Source organism: Eutrema salsugineum, unplaced genomic scaffold (genome assembly GCF_000478725.1).
Source record: "Eutrema salsugineum unplaced genomic scaffold, Eutsalg1_0 scaffold_5, whole genome shotgun sequence".
NCBI lineage: Eukaryota > Viridiplantae > Streptophyta > Magnoliopsida > Brassicales > Brassicaceae > Eutrema > Eutrema salsugineum.
In genome coordinates, this window is record NW_006256612.1 from 7,595,826 (window position 1) to 7,617,676 (window position 21,851).

The window sequence follows — 21,851 nt, forward strand, 5'->3', positions numbered from 1 at the left end:
AGGTAGAAAATTGGGAAATAAAATAAATGAAGAAGGACAAGAAGAACAAGGGAATATAAAAAAAGTTGCAGTTGATAAATTCTTAAAAATTGTATCTTTGTTAACTATATAAATTTTCAAATCAATTTCTCATTATAACATTCGGTTATCAAAATACATACGATTTTGTACATTTTAAATTATTTTATTGTATATCATAATTAGGTGTTTGTCTCCGCATGAGAAAATTGATTCCGCATGATAAAAACCCGTGAGTCCGTGACGGACTTACGTCCATTTCGTTTTGTCTTACTGCTACTTGTTCATCTGTGGTCAATCAAGGTTGTCAAATGTCAATCAACATGTTTTTGTTTTAAAAAAAAAACGTTATCTACTTGAGATTTCTCTACAAAGATTTATCAACATATTTGTTTTAAGAAAAACGTTATCTACCTGAGATTTATTTACAAAAATTTACATAAAGGAATTTTTGCAGTTATGAAGTTTTACTATCCGATCGAATGCAAAACACCAAACAAACGACTTTTAACTTTGAGGCCTCATAAGAGTTCGAGTATGTTGAAATTATAAGAACATCTCCAAGAGATACTTTATATTTGAAGTATCAGGTATTTCAAATTTGAAGTGTGAGGTGTTTCTCTTCAATGGTGATACTTCAAAATAAGTTTCAAAAAAAATTTTAATTTGCATTATAGTCCTTCCTATTCAACATAATCAGTTAAAAATCACAACATTTTATAAGTAACATTTAAACATACATTACAGAAAAATCACAAACAACATTAATTAATAAAACATGATAAATAATATAAAATATATTAATAAAATCATAAACTACAATAAAATATTAAATTGCTCACTAAAATTATTTCCGAAATACTCTCATATATGGTCAATCGATGCATTTCGAAGTGGTAGATGAGCTTCTTTATTTTTTATTTGTAGATTACGAGCTAAAAATTGTTGAAATTGGATATTCTCGTTGATTGCCTTTTATTTGTAGATTACGAGCTAAAAATTTATGTGTTCTTATAATTTATCTTTAGTAATGTTATGCTATATTTTTATGTGTTAGTATATTTTATTTTAAATACAAGTTGTTTTTTAATTTTATCTGTTAAAATCATAATTATGAAGACATATATAAAATAATTATGAGATATATCATTATAGAATTAAAATGATAAACAAACATAACTAATAACATTATCTATAAAGATAGATAATTATAAGGATTAAAATGCAAAAAGAAAAATGATACTTCAAATTTGAAGAATTGAATAGTGATACTCTATATTTAGAGTATCACTATTCAATTCTTCAAAATTTGAAGGTTTGAAGTATCTCTTGGAGTGCAAGAAACTTCAAATATGAAGTTATAGAGTATCTCTTAAGAGATGCTCTTACTAAGTCTTTAAGACTTTCAGAGACTTTTCTTTAGTTTGATCTTAGCCTAGTAGCCTTCACCACATCATGGATTTTCTTCCTTTTTTTTTATATAAACTACTCGGGTTATTGGGGCCGGAGCTCGACTAATCTCAGGATGTGCAAGTTCGTTGAATACAAACACTCGTGAAACACGGACTGAAGCCCAGAGCTATTTAGTCCAAACTCCAACATGCGTATTTTTCTTTTTCCTTTTTTTAGTAATAATCAAACCAGGGGAGAACCAACTGACACCTTGCCCCTTATTAACTACCACCAGCCCACGATCACTAGATTAAGTTGTGTCCATGTTCTTGAGTATTCTCTAAGTATTAAGAGGGATCAAAACTTAAAACACTTATATCTCCAAAAAAATGGACAGTAAACTTAATATTTTCCTCATAAGTGTATATATATCAAGTATCTCAATTAATAAATGATGATGGATTCATAATAACAATATATAAGAAATTTAAAGAGATTCTTGATCATAAATTTGAAAATGGCCGGTCTAATGTAATTTGGAGCCTAAAGCAAATTTAAGAAACATGCCCATAGAAAAAATTTGTATTACCAAGGTTTGAACTTAAGAAAAACTAAACCAAAACAAAGTAGTTTTAGGGTTTTACCATCATACGAAGTAATATTTTTCAAAATATATTTTTGTTGCCTAAAGCTTAAGCAAGCTTGTTGGGTTTTAGGTAAAGGCCGTCTCTAATGTTGAACCACAGAAAACATAGAGTTTAAAGAAACACACAAAACTTCGAATTTATATAGGTACGACGAATGAATCTGTGTATCTGTGCAGTAAATCAGTTACTAGGGTGCTTAACCTCTGGCGAGATGTAGGGAATAACTTGTCAATTTCCGTGTATATTCTTATTCTGCTCTTAGATTAATTAGGCCTGTGTGTGTGAGTGTTAAGGGTAAGAAAGCATATGTTGACGTTATCTCAATGTTGAGAAGGCATACTTGCAGAAAAGAGTTAGTTAGATGGTTCTAATTTCTAAACCTTTTTGGTTAATTTGTCGCTCTTAGGCCTAGACTATTGACAATGGCTCATTTGCGACACTGGTTTGGTTAGGCTCTCACTTACATTCATTATCCAATCCACATGTTTGCTCGGTTCCCCGTTATGATATTTCTTCTCTTGGTCCTTTAGGACCTTTACCATCATTGGTTGAAACTGCCACAGTAACAAAAAAGAAGAAGAATCGAAAGTTGAATTCGCTGAATGTATTTGTGTGAAGCAGAGATTTTTATTTAATCAAGAAGCGGGAACATATATGGATTATGGATATAACCTTTCAGCGAGTGTAAATGCCACGTTGTAATAGGTTGACTCCTGGTAGTTAAAATTAATCCCCAACTCTATCTACAAGTTGTCATTTATGGACAAAAAACTATAATTGGTAAAAAATTTAGCAACCATAAAGCATTTTGAAAAAATTAATATATGCACGTAAATGCAATTGATTGATTGGACTATTTTTATTTCCTTTCCTATACCATCTATTTGAATAGACACAAAAATTAATTTTGTGTTTGTGACTAGTTGACTACAACAGTCAAATAGCATTGGCAATACTTTAATTATGCAAACAATTCTTAGCGCATAATTTTTTTGGTCAACTTTCTTTGTGTGAAATTATGAGATTACCTTAAGTAATTAAGAAAAACAGAAAAACATAATTTGGTTGCTAAACCCTGAATCACATTTCAAAACATCAGGTGTGTCTTGGAAATCTAATTAATGGTACCCTGTGTAGATATGAAAACATTTTGTTATATATATCTCTGGTAATTTCATGAGATTAAACACACAAGTTAAAAAAAAAAAATCAAAGCAAAAACAAAAAAGAAAAAAAAGAGAGAAAGATGAGGTTTTATAATACACCTTCCATTTTGTTTCCAAAGGATGGTCACATGAGACAAGCCCGTCCGATATCAAAACAACCCAAGTACGTCAACAAAACTCCTGACGGCAGTCCCATCTACGTAGCCCATAACAAAGCCGATTTCAAGGACTTAGTCCTTAGACTCACCGCCACTATCCCAAGCTCGCTGCCGCCGCCGGATCAAGATGTTCCCTATCCTCCACCGCTGGCTCAGGTTAGCGATTCCCAGCCAATAAGGCTAAACGACGTTCTTCCTATTCCTCCTCTATTCTATCGATTCCCAACGGTTCCAATTACGACCAACACCTCAACAGCTGAGTTCTCCAACACTCAACCACCGTGTCCACCGTCGCTGGCTCAGGTTAGCAATCCCCAGCCAATCAGGCTAAAGGACGCTCCTATCCCTCCTCTACCTTATCAACTCCCAGCGGTTCCGATTACGGCCAACGCCTCAACAGTTGAATTACCCAACACTCAACCACCATCTCCACCGTCGTTTCCGCCGTCTCCACCGTCGCTGCCGTCACCATTGCCGCCGCTTTCTCCCGGAGAGCAAGATTCGATGGAAGCTACGTTGGCTGCTTTTATGGAGAATTTGGAGGACCAGCTGATGGAAGACGACCCGAGCCTGGATTATTTCTCCGACTGGTCTCCGTTTATTACTTCGATCCTAAACAGTGATGATGAGCAACAACCGGAGAACGCTCCACCACCACCTGTTCCGGCGAACGCATCGTCCGATTTTCCAGATTCGCATGATTTTCCGACTCATCCAGCATCGGATGATATTCTACCACCAATTCCGGTGGCTTTGCCGTTGGGGAATCAAGACTGGTCCGAATTTCCGAACGATTTCCGATCGGAGAACATTCCACCACCAGTTACGGCGACTTCACCATCCAGGTATGGTATACAATTGGAAAATTTTCTACCACCATTTCCGGCGACTTTACCGTCTATGAACCATCTACAATCGGCGAATATCGCACCGCCAATGATGGCGACGACGACTTTACCATCCGAGAATCTACTAAATTGGCATAATTCTCAGAACCATCTACCACCATCTGAGAACATGCCACAAAACTGGTCCAATTCTCAGAATCCTTTGGAGAAGATGCCACCACCAGTTACGACGACTATACCGTCAGAGAATCTACTAAACTGGTCCAATTCTCAGAATTATCTTCCATCGGAAAACATGCCACCACCAGTTTCAGCGACTATGCTGTCAGGAAATCTACCGAGTTGGCCCAATCCTCATAACCATCTACCATCGGAGAATATCCCACCGCCAGTTTCGGCGACTGTACCGTCTTGGAATCCCAACTACCGGAACGATCAACTGTCGATGCTCATTACACCAGAACTCTTTGGGACGGTGCCTTCCTGGGAACTAAACTTGCCCTCTTATCCGAGCATAAACTTTCCACCACCGGCTCCGGCGACCTTACCATCCAACAGTCTCCAAAACTTCAATTAGGGTTTGTTTTTTTTTTTTTCATTTTATCGTTGTTGTTTTTCGTTTAAGGAATAAGAGAGAGGAGGGAAGTTTTTGTAACTTTTGCTTCTTTTGTTTTTTTGTTTTCTGTTGTAATCTCCATTTTTCTATTTGACAAACTTCTTAGTCATCTTCCTCATTGCTTCTTTTTATCTGCTCTCGTACTTACTTCTTACTCCTCTTCCAAACATGGACGGACCCACCAGAACTCTTATGACTGAGACCCATGCGAGACCTTTTCTGTTTAAATCTTTTCATATGATTGATATCATAACCGGTCAACTATATAAGATCATTGGAATTTTTCAGTTTGGTGTTTTTCATTTAAGATCATTGGAAATTTTTGAAACTCTCTACGAATTCAAAACCACAAATGTTAATATTTAGTTTGAATTTCTTTTTTTATATCAACTAGGTGTTTAGCCCGTGCCTTGCGCATGCCGAAAAGTTTCAAAAACGTTAAAAAAAACTTTAAAAATTGTAAACCCAAAAGAATTAGAACAACCCATTTAAGATATACAAGATCAAAAACATAACTAATCCTAAAAAGTAAACACCATCCAAAACTAAAAACCCAAAAAATAAAAGTAAATAAGTGTATGAAACCTATAACCAACTAAATTAAGATAAATGTACTTCTTCGTTTTCTTTCTTTCCCCATTTTATACCGTTTGATTTTTCTTCTTTGTCGTCTTTGTCTTTTTTTCTTGTATTTCTCCTCATTTTTACCTTCTTCTACTTTGTCTTCATTGTCTTTCATACATTTTCCTTTTTGCGTTTCACCTATCTTTCTCTCCCTCTCTCCATTGCTCCCTCTTTCCCTATCCCTCACTTATTCCCTCCATCTCTCTCTCTCTCTCACTCATTCCCTATATCCCTCTATCTCTCTCTCACTCATTCCCTCCATCACTCACTTTGTCTATCCAGATCTATTTGTCTTTAAAGGCTTTTAATTCTCTCTTTACGTCTTTCTCTCTTCCTCTCTCTCACACAAACTTTTAAAACAATTTCCTCAAAAGTTATGTAGTTAAACACAAGACTCACTGTGAAGCTAGGTCACATTTCCTATCACGTGTACATGTAATTCTACTAAACTTAACATAAAATACCAAAAACAGATTCATGTTACATCCAAACCATCTTTGTTGTCCATGAAATTCACTCGAACAAAATAATATTTCGCAACTGAATCCAATCAGGCTGCAAACGTCTAAGGTTGCTATTTGTGGCAAAATTTGTTAGGTTTTATCTGCTCTCGTACTTACTTCTTACTCCTCTTCCAAACATGGACGGACCCACCAGAACTCTTATGACTGAGACCCATGCGAGACCTTTTCTGTTTAAATCTTTTCATATGATTGATATCATAACCGGTCAACTATATAAGATCATTGGAATTTTTCAGTTTGGTGTTTTTCATTTAAGATCATTGGAAATTTTTGAAACTCTCTACGAATTCAAAACCACAAATGTTAATATTTAGTTTGAATTTCTTTTTTTATATCAACTAGGTGTTTAGCCCGTGCCTTGCGCATGCCGAAAAGTTTCAAAAACGTTAAAAAAAACTTTAAAAATTGTAAACCTAAAAGAATTAGAACAACCCATTTAAGATATACAAGATCAAAAACATAACTAATCCTAAAAAGTAAACACCATCCAAAACTAAAAACCCAAAAAATAAAAGTAAATAAGTGTATGAAACCTATAACCAACTAAATTAAGATAAATGTACTTCTTCGTTTTCTTTCTTTCCCCATTTTATACCGTTTGATTTTTCTTCTTTGTCGTCTTTGTCTTTTTTTTCTTGTATTTCTCCTCATTTTTACCTTCTTCTACTTTGTCTTCATTGTCTTTCATACATTTTCCTTTTTGCGTTTCACCTATCTTTCTCTCCCTCTCTCCATTGCTCACTCTTTCCCTATCCCTCACTTATTCCCTCAATCTCTCTCTCTCTCTCACTCATTCCCTCAATCTCTCTCTCTCTCTCACTCATTCCCTATATCCCTCTATCTCTCTCTCACTCATTCCCTCCATCACTCACTTTGTCTATCCAGATCTATTTGTCTTTAAAGGCTTTTAATTCTCTCTTTACGTCTTTCTCTCTTCCTCTCTCTCACACAAACTTTTAAAACAATTTCCTCAAAAGTTATGTAGTTAAACACAAGACTCACTGTGAAGCTAGGTCACATTTCCTATCACGTGTACATGTAATTCTACTAAACTTAACATAAAATACCAAAAACAGATTCATGTTACATCCAAACCATCTTTGTTGTCCATGAAATTCACTCGAACAAAATAATATTTCGCAACTGAATCCAATCAGGCTGCAAACGTCTAAGGTTGCTATTTGTGGCAAAATTTGTTAGGTTTTATCTGCTCTCGTACTTACTTCTTACTCCTCTTCCAAACATGGACGGACCCACCAGAACTCTTATGACTGAGACCCATGCGAGACCTTTTCTGTTTAAATCTTTTCATATCATTGATATCATAACCGGTCAACTATATAAGATCATTGGAATTTTTCAGTTTGGTGTTTTTTATTTAAGATCATTGGAAATTTTTGAAACTCTCTACGAATTCAAAACCACAAATGTTAATATTTAGCTTGAATTTCTTTTTTTATATCAATATCCAAAGATAAATGTACATGAAAAAAAAACTCTTTTTATCTTCTCTTATGTATTTCTAGTTATTTGCTGACGAAAATATCAATTCGATTGAGTAACGCTATGAACATTTGTAGTTGATTTTTTTTTTGTTAAAGCACATTTGTAGTTGATGCAATGATTTAGCTTGACCTATTCAACGATTTTGTTTTTACATAACCTTCATTAGATGTAGTATCATTATCGTTTGTCCCATTGCCCACTTATCCACCCTTTTAATAAATCCACCCTCAGAGATTATAGATAAACATTTGCTGCACTTTACACCCAATGATGTTATCAACCATTATATTTGTCGGGAAATGCAAAGCCTGATAATTTTCATGCAATGTTTTTTTTTTTTTTTGGGGGGGGGGGGGGGTAGATATACAAACGTAAGTCATACAAATGAATCAAAATGTTGTATCAGCAGAGGATATACAAGAAAAAGAAAAGAAATAAACGATGTGAATACATTAGAAGGTTGGATGACGATAATGGTCAGTGATCACTGAAAGTTACTTCTAAAATCCAACATTGATATTAGCAACGTTGAAGTAAAATATTTAGTCGCTGAAACTATCAACGCTTTTGTTGCCGCAGGAATCAAGAGATAATTGTTTGTTCCTCTGATACAATGATAGAATATGAATAGCCAAATATCGACTTGTGTTACTTCAATCCTATGGACAATCTGTTTACACAGCTTAAAGCTAGCTCCTAAGCCTAATACGAAAAGAAAAACATACAAAATAAGAAAACTAAAAGTTGGTAATTATATAAGGAAACTATATACGTCGGTTGACTCGGTTCTATAGACTATAATCCATATTACTTATTCAACAACACAATTTACAACACATTGACTCATTCTTCTGAGAAGACCAATCGTCTTTCAAAAACACTAAAATAAGTGTCACAATATCGATTACTAGTGATATAACTCTGAGAAGACCAATCGTCTATCTTTTTTTATCATACTTGCAATAGTTGAGAGAACGACTCATACAAAATAACAATACAGCTCAGACGGAACATGCGTTGTAAGGATGTCAGGGGATCCAAACGAATATTTTATTTCTTCCCCAACAATATTATCAAATCTATAATAGTATAAACAAGACACGAAACTATTCACAACACGCATAAAATCCAACCGTTCATGATTTTATTAAATCCCAAAATGGAAGTAATACTCTTTGAAAAGTAATAAAACAAAACCTTACGCGTTCTAGACCCACTGATTGAATCAAAGATAAACAAGATCGTATAGAGTTCACACACATTGACACACACATTTTTTCATATGTAGAATATTATTAGCACATGTCTGTTTTAAATTAGACGGCAAAAGCCTGTTGGGACTTGATGCGTCTCTTTCTAAGGCGTTCGGCGATGATGAAAGAGAGCTCGAGAGACTGAGAGGCGTTAAGGCGAGGGTCACAGTGCGTGTGGTAACGCGAGCCCAAGTCATCGAACGTGACTGTGCGTGAACCACCGATGCACTCGGTCACGTTTTGACCTGTCATCTCTAAGTGAATACCTCCCGGGTGGCTCCCTTCTTGCTCGTGCACGTCGAAGAATGCTCTCACTTCAGCCTAAATAGTAAACATTTTCCAATTCAATCAAATAATTATTTGAAACAATAATAGAACATAACCAATATGCTTTGATACTGTATAGTATATACCAATCCGACAACTAGATAATCAAAATCAAACATTTATGACATCTATTCTAATTTAAAATTTATGAATTAACTCAACAATAAATGGGTATAACAAATTGATTGAGGACACGTGCTTGAGTTGGTAAATTCATTCTTTCTTTTTAGGACCACCTAACTTTCGAAAAAGCAGTTGTCAACTTTGGCCAAACCAAAGTCTGTTTTTTTTGTCACCTTTCGCTATCTCACCTACTAACATTTACTAGTTTAGTAGATAAGAAGGAAAAAAATTAAATTATTACTATGTATTCATCCATTTTATCATTTGCAATGACCAAAAGAAACCTAAACAGTAAAACATTTAATAATCAATAGGGAAAGTTTTATGTAAAAACATACCAAGATGGAGTCAAATGGACGAGTCTTGAGACCACAAGGAGCCTTAATGGTGTTTCCGTGCATTGGATCACTGACCCAAGTCACAATCTGTCCAGCACGTCGCACAGCTCTAATCAAATTAGGAAGCTTCACTCTCATATTCTCTGCTCCCATTCTTGTGATAATAGTGATCCTTCCAGGCTTGTTGTCAGCATTCAAGATCTCAATCAGCTTCACTAGCTCCTTTGGATCCATCTTATCACTCACCTAGACACACACACGCAAAGATCACAATCAGTGTTTCACAAGGGAAAACTAAAACCTTATTATATGTAATTATGAGAGAAGATTTAGAAAAAAATCAAACCTTGATTCCAAGAGGATTAGCAACACCTCTTAAGAACTCGACGTGGGCTCCATCGAGCTGTCTGGTTCGCTCACCGACCCAAATCATATGAGCAGAACAATCATAGTAAAGACCAGAGGTTGAGTCTAGCCTAGTTAGTGATTGTTCATAAGGCAAGAGCAAACACTCATGAGAAGTCCAAAAGTCAGTTGTTTGCATTATGGGATGATCCAGCGTAAGTCCAGCAGCGTGCATGAAACCGAGGGCTTCATCAACACGGTTAGCTAGTTCACGGTACCTGCCAAACCAATACACAACGATTTTAACTTACACACATACCCGAAATGGAGACAAAGAAACAAAAAAAGGAAAAATCCTAACTTTACTTTTACTCAAGAGGAGCAAACAGATTACGCCGAACACACTATTAGCTATTGAAAAGAGAAAAGTCCTAAACTTTTTTAGCATCCACACTACAATTTGGACATAACCAGTCGATGCCAAATAAAGTAGGCATTGAAGAAGGAGCATTGCATCAAAATAGGCCAACACAAGCCAGAATAAGATGTTGGCAGTCATATGTTACACAAAAAAACAACACCCACAAAGGTTACCCAAAATTAGGCCTGATCCTTTTTAAATCATCATGAACGATCATTCAGCATCTTGCATTTATGGCAATCAAAAAGCAAACACAAAGATCCAAAAAATTTATTGGGGAAGACTCAAAAGGAATCTGTTTTTTTTTTAATAGATATATTCTGTTTTACCTGTCTCCTTGCTCACTTCGTTCTGTGAAATCAAGATTCCACTGAGTAACTCTCTGCATAGCTGCGTAACCACCAGTAGCAAAAGCTCTCAAGAGATTCAAAGTAGCTGCAGATTGACAATAAGCCCTGATCATCCTCTGAGGATCAGGAATCCTCGATTTCGAATCAAAAGCATCTCCATTGATGTTATCTCCTCTGTAACTCGGCAATTTCACTCCGTTTCTCTCCTCAAACGAATCCGATCTCGGCTTCGCAAATTGACCCGCCATTCTTCCAACCTTTATAAGCAGAAACAACACCAAAAACTCAAATCTCAATAATCCCCAAAATCCATAAAAATCCAAACTTTTTGACAAAAATCCAAACTTTTTGATAAAAAAAATCCAAACTTTCTCAAAACCGATGCGTACCTTAACGACAGGGACTTGGCCTCCGAACATCAAAACAGCACCCATCTGGAGAAGAATCCTGAAAGTATCACGAATGTTGTTGGCGTTGAATTCTTTGAAGCTCTCTGCACAGTCTCCTCCCTGTAACAGGAAAGCTTCACCCATTGCGGCTTGGCCTAACCGCTCCTCGAGCAATCTAGCTTCTCCGGCGAAAACGATCGGAGGGAAAGCCTCGATCGTGTCGAGCACGGCTTCAAGCTCAGCTAAATCCGGATACTCCGGCTGCTGAAGCGCCTTCTTCGTCTTCCAGCTCTCTGGTGCCCATTTCGATTTAGCCACATTTACCCCGACGGTCTTCGTCGTCACCGCCGATGATGCTGGTGGTTTGGGATCGGTTTGCACGGCGGAGATCCGGAGGGAAGAATGTCTTGGGACGGCGGAGGAGAAGCTTGTTTGACGGTGGTTGTATATCGATGATTTGACCGATGAAAGATTCATGCTTCCATTCATGAGCGCCATTTTTTCCTTGATTATTGTTTTAATAAAATAAAAAGAGATTTCGGTTTTGAGATTTCGACAAATGTGTGTGAAAAATGTTTACACGAAACCTGAGAAGAGTTGGGAAGGGAATTTAAGGGTTTTATAACGAAGTAGTTGTGTTTGGTGAAGCTTTTCGTGTGTTTTGCGGTAGGTAAATCACTTCTAAGGGTATTTTTGGTAAATCCAACTTCGGGATTGTTGGAAAGGGTAATATAGTCAATTCGATTCGAGCGATGACCGGTTTATTGTTCGTCTGTTTATAAACCGGAAACGGAATTTCGGTTTAGCTTCCTCTGAAATGGATTCCATGTATGTTTTGATGGTGGTGATGTTCGGTGAGAAAAATGTTCGGTGAGAAAAATTAATATGATTAAGATGGTCAAGATTTATAAAAGGTAGTCTCGAATTTTGTTATAGTAATTCGGGTGTATATGTACACATGTTGAGTTGAAAATTGAAATAGTAACCAAGTAGATTATAATTGATAAAAAAACAAAAATTAAAAAATGGATAGAGATACATGAGTAAAGCTAATCTCTCACCTAACACCCGTCGTGAAGAACGGAAGCCCACCATTCTACTTCGCCAACTCCCACTTTTGATATACAATCATATCATTTTTTGTTACATTTGCAATTGTTTATCGTTCCAAATTTCTCGATATAGACATGCAAATGGTTACCAAACCTTTTTGGTTATATATATATATATATATTCAAGAGTTGTTGCAATCTCACCAATTCGTGTTCTGATGTATTTTTATGTGTCATTAGCGATTAGTTCTATAGTTGTAGACTTAAGACAGAAAACTTTCCGTTTGATTAGAAACATATGATCCTGTCTGATAATAAAAATCAAGGACCACATAGAATGGACATCGTCCTTGACGAAATCTGATATAGGTATTAAAAAAACGTGTTAGGCTGACTTGAAAAAGGAGTGAAATGAAAGAGCATATTCTTTTGTATTCCTGCAAGATAGATCACAGGGTGATTAGGTGATTATAATCAAGTGAGGTCGACCCCACGGAGTCTTGTTCTTCTGAATGTTGGTGGAAAGGAGAGGGAAATTACGAGAGAGAGAGAGAGAGAGAGAGAGAGAGAGAGAGAGAGAGATGTTAGGTGTGTTGACTTTCGCGGTTATGTGCTTATTACAAACATATAGTCATTAGCGACGTCATTGATTAGTTATCATTCTTGCAATTTTTTTTTTTTTACAATCGTTACGATCATTTTTGTTTTCCTGGTGTTTCACAGGAAGTGTCCAAGAAAACCAGGTATGATATATAATAAGACCAGAGTTTGAAGTGTATATATTAATCGGGCATTTTTTGATTATTAATAATAATCCGCATGTTTAATACTACAAATCAAAGAGTATTTGCAATAGTAAGGATTCAACACATAACTAGCTAAACAATACGACCAAGTTTTTTATTTTCTGTTGTAAATTAAACACCTTTTGAAAGAAAACACAAACTCCACTCTAGCAAGATAGACTCCAATGTTTACCTAAAATAAAATAAAATAGAAAGACTCCAAGCGAGAGATAAAAATGTTCTACAACGCTAGATGATCTTAGCAATTAGCCAATTACATTTCTTGTCGACGATCATAATAATCAATGATCTTGTGAAAATAATATTATGTAGATAATGATGTACGACGAAATGTGAAAAAGGACTATTTTGGTGTAATGTTTTTGCCTATTGGACCATAAAGAACTTAAACCATAAGCCCATGTTATGATCCAGTTTGTTAAGAAACTCCGTTGGACTAGGAATCTAGGATTGTTTACTGGATTTTGGATGGATTAGTGGACTTGAATTTTTCCACCCATACCTATTCATACAGTATTGTAATTAAAACAAAAAAATACGAGTTTTTTTTCATGTTATTTGTTACGTGTTCCGACCTTACAATATATATGAATTATTTAGAAGCCTTATAAATTTGTGAAATATGTTCTGAACTCTTCAAGGAAAACATGCCATAATGAGAAGAAAAAAACAACATAGAGATCATGTCTTTGCGTACGGACAGAATAGCCAGCTCAATAAAACTTTAATTTTTGAATAATAATATATAAGAAACTGAACTCGCTTTGAATTTCGTTTGTTCCACAAATACGTCACTAGTTCTTATTTAGTACTCCAGAATACTTGTTACCGAAAAATAGTATGTTACATGACATCTGTGTGATCTAGCCATCTAGGGCACATGGCTTATTCCTCATTTTAGGAATCACGAGCATAAACAGTCTCTTATATGTGTCCAAAATTGATGCCGCTAGAATACTTCTTCGTGGGAATGAGAATTGATAAAAAATTTGGATATTTTTACAATAGATATTTGAAAAAACAAACAAGTCACATTGTTTGAACTTTAACGTGTAGAAATGTGTTAAACTGACTTTGATGATGTCAAAATTTGCGTTGTATTTCATTTTTTTCTTTCAATTTCCCATTGAATAAAGAAAACATCATCAAAGAAATAAAAAAATGTCCACAAAAGGCAAACCCAAGCCTAATTTTGGTTACAATCTCTAACCAAGTTGATGCATGGCTTTAACTAATATACACACGTTATTGAATTTAATTGGATTAATTATGATTAAACAATACTGATATGAAAATAAAAAGTTATTGATAGAGAACCAGACATTGAGATTAAAGTGATTTTGCCATTTTGGTAGGCCATATTTAAGCTCATACGAAGGGAAGTTTTCGAAAGTAAAGCCCTTTAACGAAAAAAAAAGAAGTTTTCGAAACTGGATGCTTCAGATCGGTCGGGATTTGTTATAGACACTAACCTACTGATCTTATGGCAAATGAAGTGCTTAAAAAACTGTTCACCATAATTAAATATTTTTTTCCTGTTTCACAATTGCGATAACAATGGAGACTCGAGTCAAAAAAAGTAACTCTTGACTTTGAAGTCAAAGCCATGCATCAACTTGCTTAGAGATTGTATCAAAATTTTGTTCCTGCCACAGAATGCATTTACGCTTGGGCTTTGCCTTTCGTGGACCTTTTTTTTTCTTTGATGAGGCTTTTTTTTGGTCAAACATTTATTTGATGAGATTTTCTTTAATAAATGGCAAATCTAACAGAGAAAAGATTGATGAAATTCAATATATGGCTGTAAAAGCCGAGAAGATTGGAAACAAAAACACAAATTTGAGTGACATAAAAAAGAAATGGCAAACGTTTAATAACGGCCAAAAACAAATTATTTTCCTGATTGCACCGTACAAAGACAAAAACATTAATAGTTCCAAAAATAATAAATTCGCTGATCTGAATTCTACCAAAAGGGGTAAATTTGTGAATGAAAAAGACGGCAAGTGGTCCACGCTCTAGTCTCTACGTCAATCATCAATTTTGTGTAATGCTTGGTTTGGCATAGTTACCTGCTTCATGATTAATATTACGTCCCAAATATGCTTATGTCTTTCATATAAGACGAAATATAGAAAATTATGAATTAAGCAGATAATGAAATCTCTAGATTAATTATTCGGCACAAGCCAATTAGATAAAGGTAGTTTGAAAAATTTCCCCTAATAGGCATGTGCCTAAGTTCCTTGGTAGACATACTTGCAACGTGATCACGATATCATATTAATTGAAAAACCTTTAGCAAAAAAAATAATAATAATAATTGAAAACCTAATCTTCCAGCATCGAAGCGGCTCATGGCAGGGGTGGATAGAATTCGCACTTGAGATAGATTTTTCAACATCCACCACGTGCTAGAAACACATAGTCTCCCCTTTTTTTTCCTATAAAATGGCGTATGTCAAAAAGCTTAAGCCAACATAAAATCACATTTGCCAACTTCCAAAAAAAAAACCTCGCATTTGTCTTGGCAGAAGAGAGAACGAAAATGGGATCTCATGACGATTTTAACCCACAAAAACCACACGTAGTCTGCGTGCCTTACCCGGCTCAAGGCCACATCAATCCGATGCTTAAAGTGGCTAAACTCCTCCACGCAAAAGGCTTCCACGTCACCTTTGTCAACACCGTCTACAACCACAACAGGCTACTCCGGTCTCGTGGGCCCAACGCCCTAGACGGACTTCCTTCCTTCCAGTTCGAGGCCATACCTGATGGTCTACCTGAGACTGACGTGGACGCGACGCAGGACATCCCTGCCCTTTGCGAGTCCACTATGAAGAACTGTCTAGCTCCTTTCAAGGAGCTTCTCCGGCAGATCAACGCCAGAGATGATGTTCCTCCGGTGAGCTGTATTGTATCGGACGGTTGTATGAGCTTTACTCTTGATGCTGCGGAGGAGCTTGGAATCCCGGAAGTCCTTTTTTGGACCCCTAGTGCTTGTGCAACCATGGCTTATCTACACTTCTATCTCTTCATCGAGAAGGGTTTATCTCCTTTCATAGGTACGTATTCTTACATTTATTAATAATTCAGTTGATTTATAATACTATATTTAAAGAGAAACAACAAAAATACTAAGACAACACGAGGGGGCGAGGTTTATAATTTTGAGATGGTAATATCCAGTTAGGAGCATATTTAGCAAATACCAAGATGAAGGTCCATGTAGAGATAAGAGATTCCATCTATATACGACAGTATCTATAGATGACGTTGAAAATTTCCATGAGTCAGCATTTTTCTTGTAATTCGTTTCTATGCGAATTAATAAGAAGATATCCTTGTAAATTTGTTTTAAAATCTCCAATAATTGATTTTAGGTCAATAATGCTTATCCGCTAGGCAATTTTGAGCGAAAATGCCTTTGAGTGACGTAAAAGATTTAGTGCAAATTCCTAACTTTACTTGTTTGGGGTTGTGGTGATGTATCTAGTTCTTAAGTTCTTAACTTTCATTATAACTTATGAACATTTTCAAATGTAAGTTTTCTATTATTTTACTATTTAGTTCCACACTAGCGATTAAAAATGATAATATGAAACTATTTTTAATATTTGCAAAACTTTTGAGAAAATAAAGAATTTTAATATATAGTAACAAACATTAGTTAAAGTGGCAAAGAGATGATAGGTTATCTGTGTAAAGAAATTTGTTTGTGCATGGGTTCCAATTCTTTTGATGATGTTTAATTTGACAACATCGGACGGGCCGTAAATATGGAAAAACAATTGATTACAAGTTACAACAAAAGACACTGTAGGTGCATATATATTGAAAAAAATAAAAATTGCTCAAACTCCAAAGAGATAATTTAACTGAAAAAAAAAGAAATAAACCCTTAAAAAATTATTCAGTAGGCCCATGTTTTTGTCTTTCGGTCATATTCATAACCACGTCTGGCTCTGAAATTACCCTACCAATGTCGTGTCCTATACTGAGTCATTTAGACGTGCACCCTTATGTAAATGCGTCATTTTTTGTGTGTAATGCAGCGCTTTAATTATTTTTTTTCTTTAATTTCTGATTAACTAAATATCGGAAGACTAATATTAATGGTGATGAATTTGGCAGATGAGAGTTACTTGACGAAGGAGTACTTAGACACGGTTATAGATTGGATACCGTCAATGAAAAATCTAAAACTAAAGGATATTCCTAGCTTCATCCGTACCACTAATCCTGATGATATTATGCTTAAATTCGTCATCCGCGAGACCGAGCGATCAAAACGCGCTTCTGCTATCATTCTCAACACATTCGATCTTGAACATGATATCATCCAGTCCATGCAATCCATTTTACCTCCGGTTTATTCAGTTGGACCGCTTCATCTCTTAGCGAACCGGGAGATTCAAGAAAGTAGTGAGACTGGAAAGATGGGGTCGAATCTATGGAAAGAGGAGGTAGAATGTTTGGCTTGGCTCGATACCAAGGCTCCAAACAGCGTCGTTTACGTCAACTTCGGGAGCATAACGGTTATGAGTGCCAAGCAGCTTGAGGAGTTCGCTTGGGGTTTGGCCGGAAGTGGTAAGGAATTCTTGTGGGTGATCCGGCCGGATTTAGTAGCTGGAGAGGAGGCGGTGGTTTCGCCGGAGTTTTTAACGGAGACGGCAGACCGGAGAATGTTGGCGAGCTGGTGTCCTCAGGAGAAGGTTCTTGCTCATCCATCGGTTGGAGGGTTTTTAACGCACAATGGATGGAACTCGATGTTGGAGAGTCTTTCAGGTGGAGTTCCAATGGTGTGTTGGCCGTTCTTTGCAGACCAGCAAACGAATTGTAAGTTTTGCTGTGATGAGTGGGAGGTTGGGATGGAGATTGGTGGAGATGTGAGGAGGGAGGAGATTGAGAAGGTGATTCGGGAGCTGATGGATGGAGAGAAGGGAAAGAAAATGAGAGACAAGGCTGAGGAGTGGCGGCGCTTGGCGGAGGAAGCGACCGAGCATGAACACGGTTCATCGGTTGTCAATTTTGAGACAGTTGTTAAGGTTCTTTTGGGACAGGGATCAGGGGATTAAGTAAAACATGAGATGATTACAGAAATCTGTGATATATAATCACTACCAAGTGTTTTCTTGTTTTCATCGTGTTATATAACTAGGCTAGTAAATTGGATTGATAAACAACGAACATTGGTTGATAAAATATGAAGAATTTAGGTGTTTGTTAAGATGTACTATTAATACGAAGAAAATTAAAAAAAAAAACAAAAAAAATTATAAAGCGGTTAGTAAATTATAGATTAATTAGTATTCGGCAGGAGCAAAATTAATACAGGCGTACATGCCTTGTCTTGACACATGCCCTCTCACATGCCTTGTCATCGTGAAGATATGAGCTCGTAATTGAAAACCTAAAGTTCGGTTAAAGAAATGAATCAAATTTCATTTTCCTGATAAATCTATTTTCCTACAAAGACATGAAGCTGGCAAAAATTTAAGTAGTATACTTCCTCCGTTTCACAAAATGTTTCTTATATCCTTATTAATTTGTAGAAAATGACTCTAAAAATCATATTTATAATTAATTTTCTGAATTTATTAAAGTTAAAAATAGTATTTTATATTAAAAATTACATTAGAATTCTAAAACGACATTTTTTTTGAAAAAAAAAAGTGTCAAAACAACACTCAAAAAAAGTAACATTTTTTTTTAATTCCATTATTCCATTGTCAATAGGGAATTTAAACTATTTTAGACAGTTTCATGATTTTTATCATTTTCGTTGATAACAATAAAAAAACATTTCTTTTTTTATAAAGAAAAAAATCATTTCTTTCCATCTATTACTTACTAAAAAACAACCACCTCATCCTTTTATTCGTCTATATGTATCTTGTTTAAATAGGATTTTTCTTTTGCAATTTCGATACATCTTTAATGAATTATGCAGGTCACACAATTCTAGGATTTGGATTGCTTTTGTTCTTTGACAAATCGATTGACTCCGCTGAAATTTATGCTTCATTTTTGGATATGGATATTTTTTTTAAAAAAAAATTGAATCCTATATATTGAATTTCAGCAGGAAATTTTAATTTTTTTAATACTGCTTTTGATCACCACATATAAGTATAACACAATGGTTTGTTATAAGAAAAAAAAACATGGATATTTCTTACACCAATCCCTAAATATTAATTAAGTCTTCAGGAAATAACTTCTACACATATTCAGGCCTCGAGATATCTCAAGGCACATGGCGTAGATTTTTTTTACAATTGCCTCATGTCTCATGATCTCGCCGGTTTCCTATAAAATGGCATACATACTTCAAAGCTTTAGCCAACTAGCCTACAGAGAACTGTACCGAGTTATAGTCACATTTTTTCTTTGGCATACAGAGAAAGAAAATGGGATCTCATGTTGTTTTTAACCCCAAAATCCACACGTGGTCTGCGTGCCTTACCCGGCACAAGGCCACATCAATCCGATGCTGAAAGTGGCTAAACTCCTCCACACAAATTAAAAGGCTTCCACGTCACCTTTGTCAACACGGTCTACAACCACAACCGTCTACTCCGGTCTCGTGGGCCCAACGCCCTAGACGGACTTCCTTCCTTCCGGTTCGAGGCTATTCCTGATGGTCTCCTGAGACCAACGTGGAACCACGCAGGACATCCCTGCCCTTTGCGAGTCCACTATGAAGAACTGTCTAGCTCCTTTCAAGGAGCTTCTCCGGCAGATCAACGCCAGAGATGATGTTCTTCCGGTGAGCTGTATTGTATCTGACGGATCGATGAGCTTTACACTTGATGCTGCGGAAGAGCTCGGTGTCCCAGAGGTTCTTTTTTGGACCACTAGCGCATGTGGCCTTATGGCGTATTTACACTTTCATCTCTTCATCGAGAAAGGTTTATGTCCTTTTAAAGGTACGTGTTCTTATTTCTTACATTAATTACTGATTTAGTTGTTATAAACTCATCTCGATTAATTATAATACAATGGAAGACTTAATTAAAATTAATAGAATGGGTTATACTTTGTATTGCAAATAATTTCTTAGATAAGAAAAATTCTAAAGCATAAAAATACAAAGAGACACAACTAGTAATTTTACTTTTGACAAAAAAATCTAGTTATTAGCTAATATATATCTATAATTAGAAAGTAATTAATGGTCGGTGAACACTATCTTTTTTTGTATTCCAGAAAAGCATATCTTTAAAAAGGTTGTGCATAAAATGGTAATTTGATAATAACAGCAGAAATATGACATGACAAAAACAAGGAGAAAAACAAATTGATAGACATGTCAAGAGAAACACGTACTAAAGGTCAAAAAAAAGAAAAGAAAAGAAACACGTACTTTAAGTAGAATGCAACTATTGTTAAAACTCTTTAAGCTGTATGCAATCAGGCCAACATCACTTTCTAGCTAGGCCATTTTCTTTGCTAATAGCGACTTCTAGCTCTGAAACTACACTATCAACGTAAATGCATCAATTTTTGTATTTATGTGTTCACCTACGTAGTTTGCATTTTTCTTACGTAGTTTACCACCTCGTGCATTAATTTTAACCGGAGATTAAATAATTAAATTAAGCATGATGGATTTCAATTTACAGATGAGAGTTGCTTGACGAAGGAACACTTGGACACAGTTGTAGATTGGATACCATCGATGAAGAACCTAAAATTAAAAGACATACCTACCTTCATCCGAACCAGTAACCCCAACGACATAATGCTCAACTTCCTTGTCCGCGAGACCGGTCGATCCAAACGCGCCTCTGCTATAATCCTCAACACGTTCGATGACCTTGAACATGACATCATCCGGTCTATGCAATCCATTTTACCACCGGTTTATTCCATTGGACCGCTTCATCTCATAGTGAACAAGGAGATTGAAGAAGGTAGTGAGGCTGGAAGGATGGGATCGAATCTTTGGAGGGAGGAGATGGAGTGTTTGGATTGGCTCGATACCAAGACTCCAAACAGCGTCGTTTACGTTAACTTCGGGAGCATAACGGTTATGAGTGCAAAGCAGCTCGTGGAGTTCGCTTGGGGTTTAGCAGCAACAAGAAAAGACTTTTTGTGGGTGATACGGCCAGATTTAGTAGCCGGAGATGAGGCGGTTATTCCGCCGGAGTTTTTAATGGAGACAGAAGGTCGAAGGATGTTATCAAGTTGGTGTCCTCAAGAGAAAGTCCTCTCTCATCCGGCGATCGGTGGATTTTTAACGCATAATGGATGGAACTCGACGCTAGAGAGTATCTCTGGTGGAGTTCCGATGGTTTGTTGGCCGTTCTTTGCGGAACAACAAACAAATTGTAAGTTTTGTTGCGATGAATGGGAGGTTGGGATGGAGATAGGTGGAGATGTGATGAGGGAGGAGGTCGAAGCGGTGGTTAGGGAGCTGATGGATGGAGAGAAAGGAAAGAAAATGAGAGAAAAGGCGCTTAGCGGAGAATGCGACGGAGCATATGCGTGGTTCGTCGGTCGTGAATTTGGAGACGGCTGTTAATAAGGTTCTCTTAGGAGTTAGGACAGGTCCCAAGATAGGTCATAATTAATTGAAATCATAAGATGATAATAAGAATGTGTGAATCACCAATAAGTAATTGTTGTTCTTGCTTTTATCGTGTGTAATAGTAGTAGTTAAATGGATTAAAAAAAAAGAAATACGCTGGTAAAGAAAAAAAATTTAGTATATAAGACTTTTAAGTTTTACGTATTGAGAGAAACTATTTTGTCAACAAACATTGCTTTCATGCACGAATTATTGCCTTCTAATTAAGGACGTTTATTTTCCACCTACAGGCTACAAATACACTCAACTTGTTGGTGAACATTAATTTTACGCATTAACGCTTATGTCCGGTACGGGACACCTTCGGTGACGCAGATTTTTTTAACGAGTCCCACGTGCGAGAACCATATGG

General features: G+C 36.1%; 3 protein-coding genes and 1 pseudogene across 3 annotated transcripts; 3 read left to right on the top strand and 1 right to left on the bottom strand.

Annotated features, from left to right (window-relative positions):
• The first annotated feature begins 3,330 nt into the window (after positions 1-3,330).
• LOC18992705 (formin-like protein 20) lies at positions 3,331-4,864 on the top strand. The gene has a single exon (XM_006416138.2). The coding sequence runs from the start codon at positions 3,352-3,354 to the stop codon at positions 4,804-4,806; it is 1,455 nt and encodes a 484-aa protein (XP_006416201.2). The 5' UTR covers positions 3,331-3,351; the 3' UTR covers positions 4,807-4,864.
• Positions 4,865-8,621: 3,757 nt separating this feature from the next.
• On the bottom strand, positions 8,622-11,631 carry LOC18992706 (phospho-2-dehydro-3-deoxyheptonate aldolase 1, chloroplastic). The gene is made up of 5 exons (XM_006416139.2): positions 11,046-11,631; positions 10,636-10,913; positions 9,887-10,163; positions 9,541-9,786; positions 8,622-9,073 (listed from the first exon to the last, which is right to left on the bottom strand). The coding sequence occupies exons 1-5, from the start codon at positions 11,541-11,543 to the stop codon at positions 8,816-8,818; spliced, it is 1,557 nt and encodes a 518-aa protein (XP_006416202.1). The 5' UTR covers positions 11,544-11,631; the 3' UTR covers positions 8,622-8,815.
• Positions 11,632-15,384: 3,753 nt separating this feature from the next.
• LOC18992707 (UDP-glycosyltransferase 85A2) lies at positions 15,385-18,006 on the top strand. Its single transcript, XM_024152881.1, has 2 exons — positions 15,385-15,968; positions 17,038-18,006. The coding sequence occupies exons 1-2, from the start codon at positions 15,452-15,454 to the stop codon at positions 17,979-17,981; spliced, it is 1,461 nt and encodes a 486-aa protein (XP_024008649.1). The 5' UTR covers positions 15,385-15,451; the 3' UTR covers positions 17,982-18,006.
• Positions 18,007-19,316: 1,310 nt separating this feature from the next.
• On the top strand, positions 19,317-21,433 carry LOC112084098 (annotated as a pseudogene).
• The last annotated feature ends 418 nt before the right edge of the window (positions 21,434-21,851 follow it).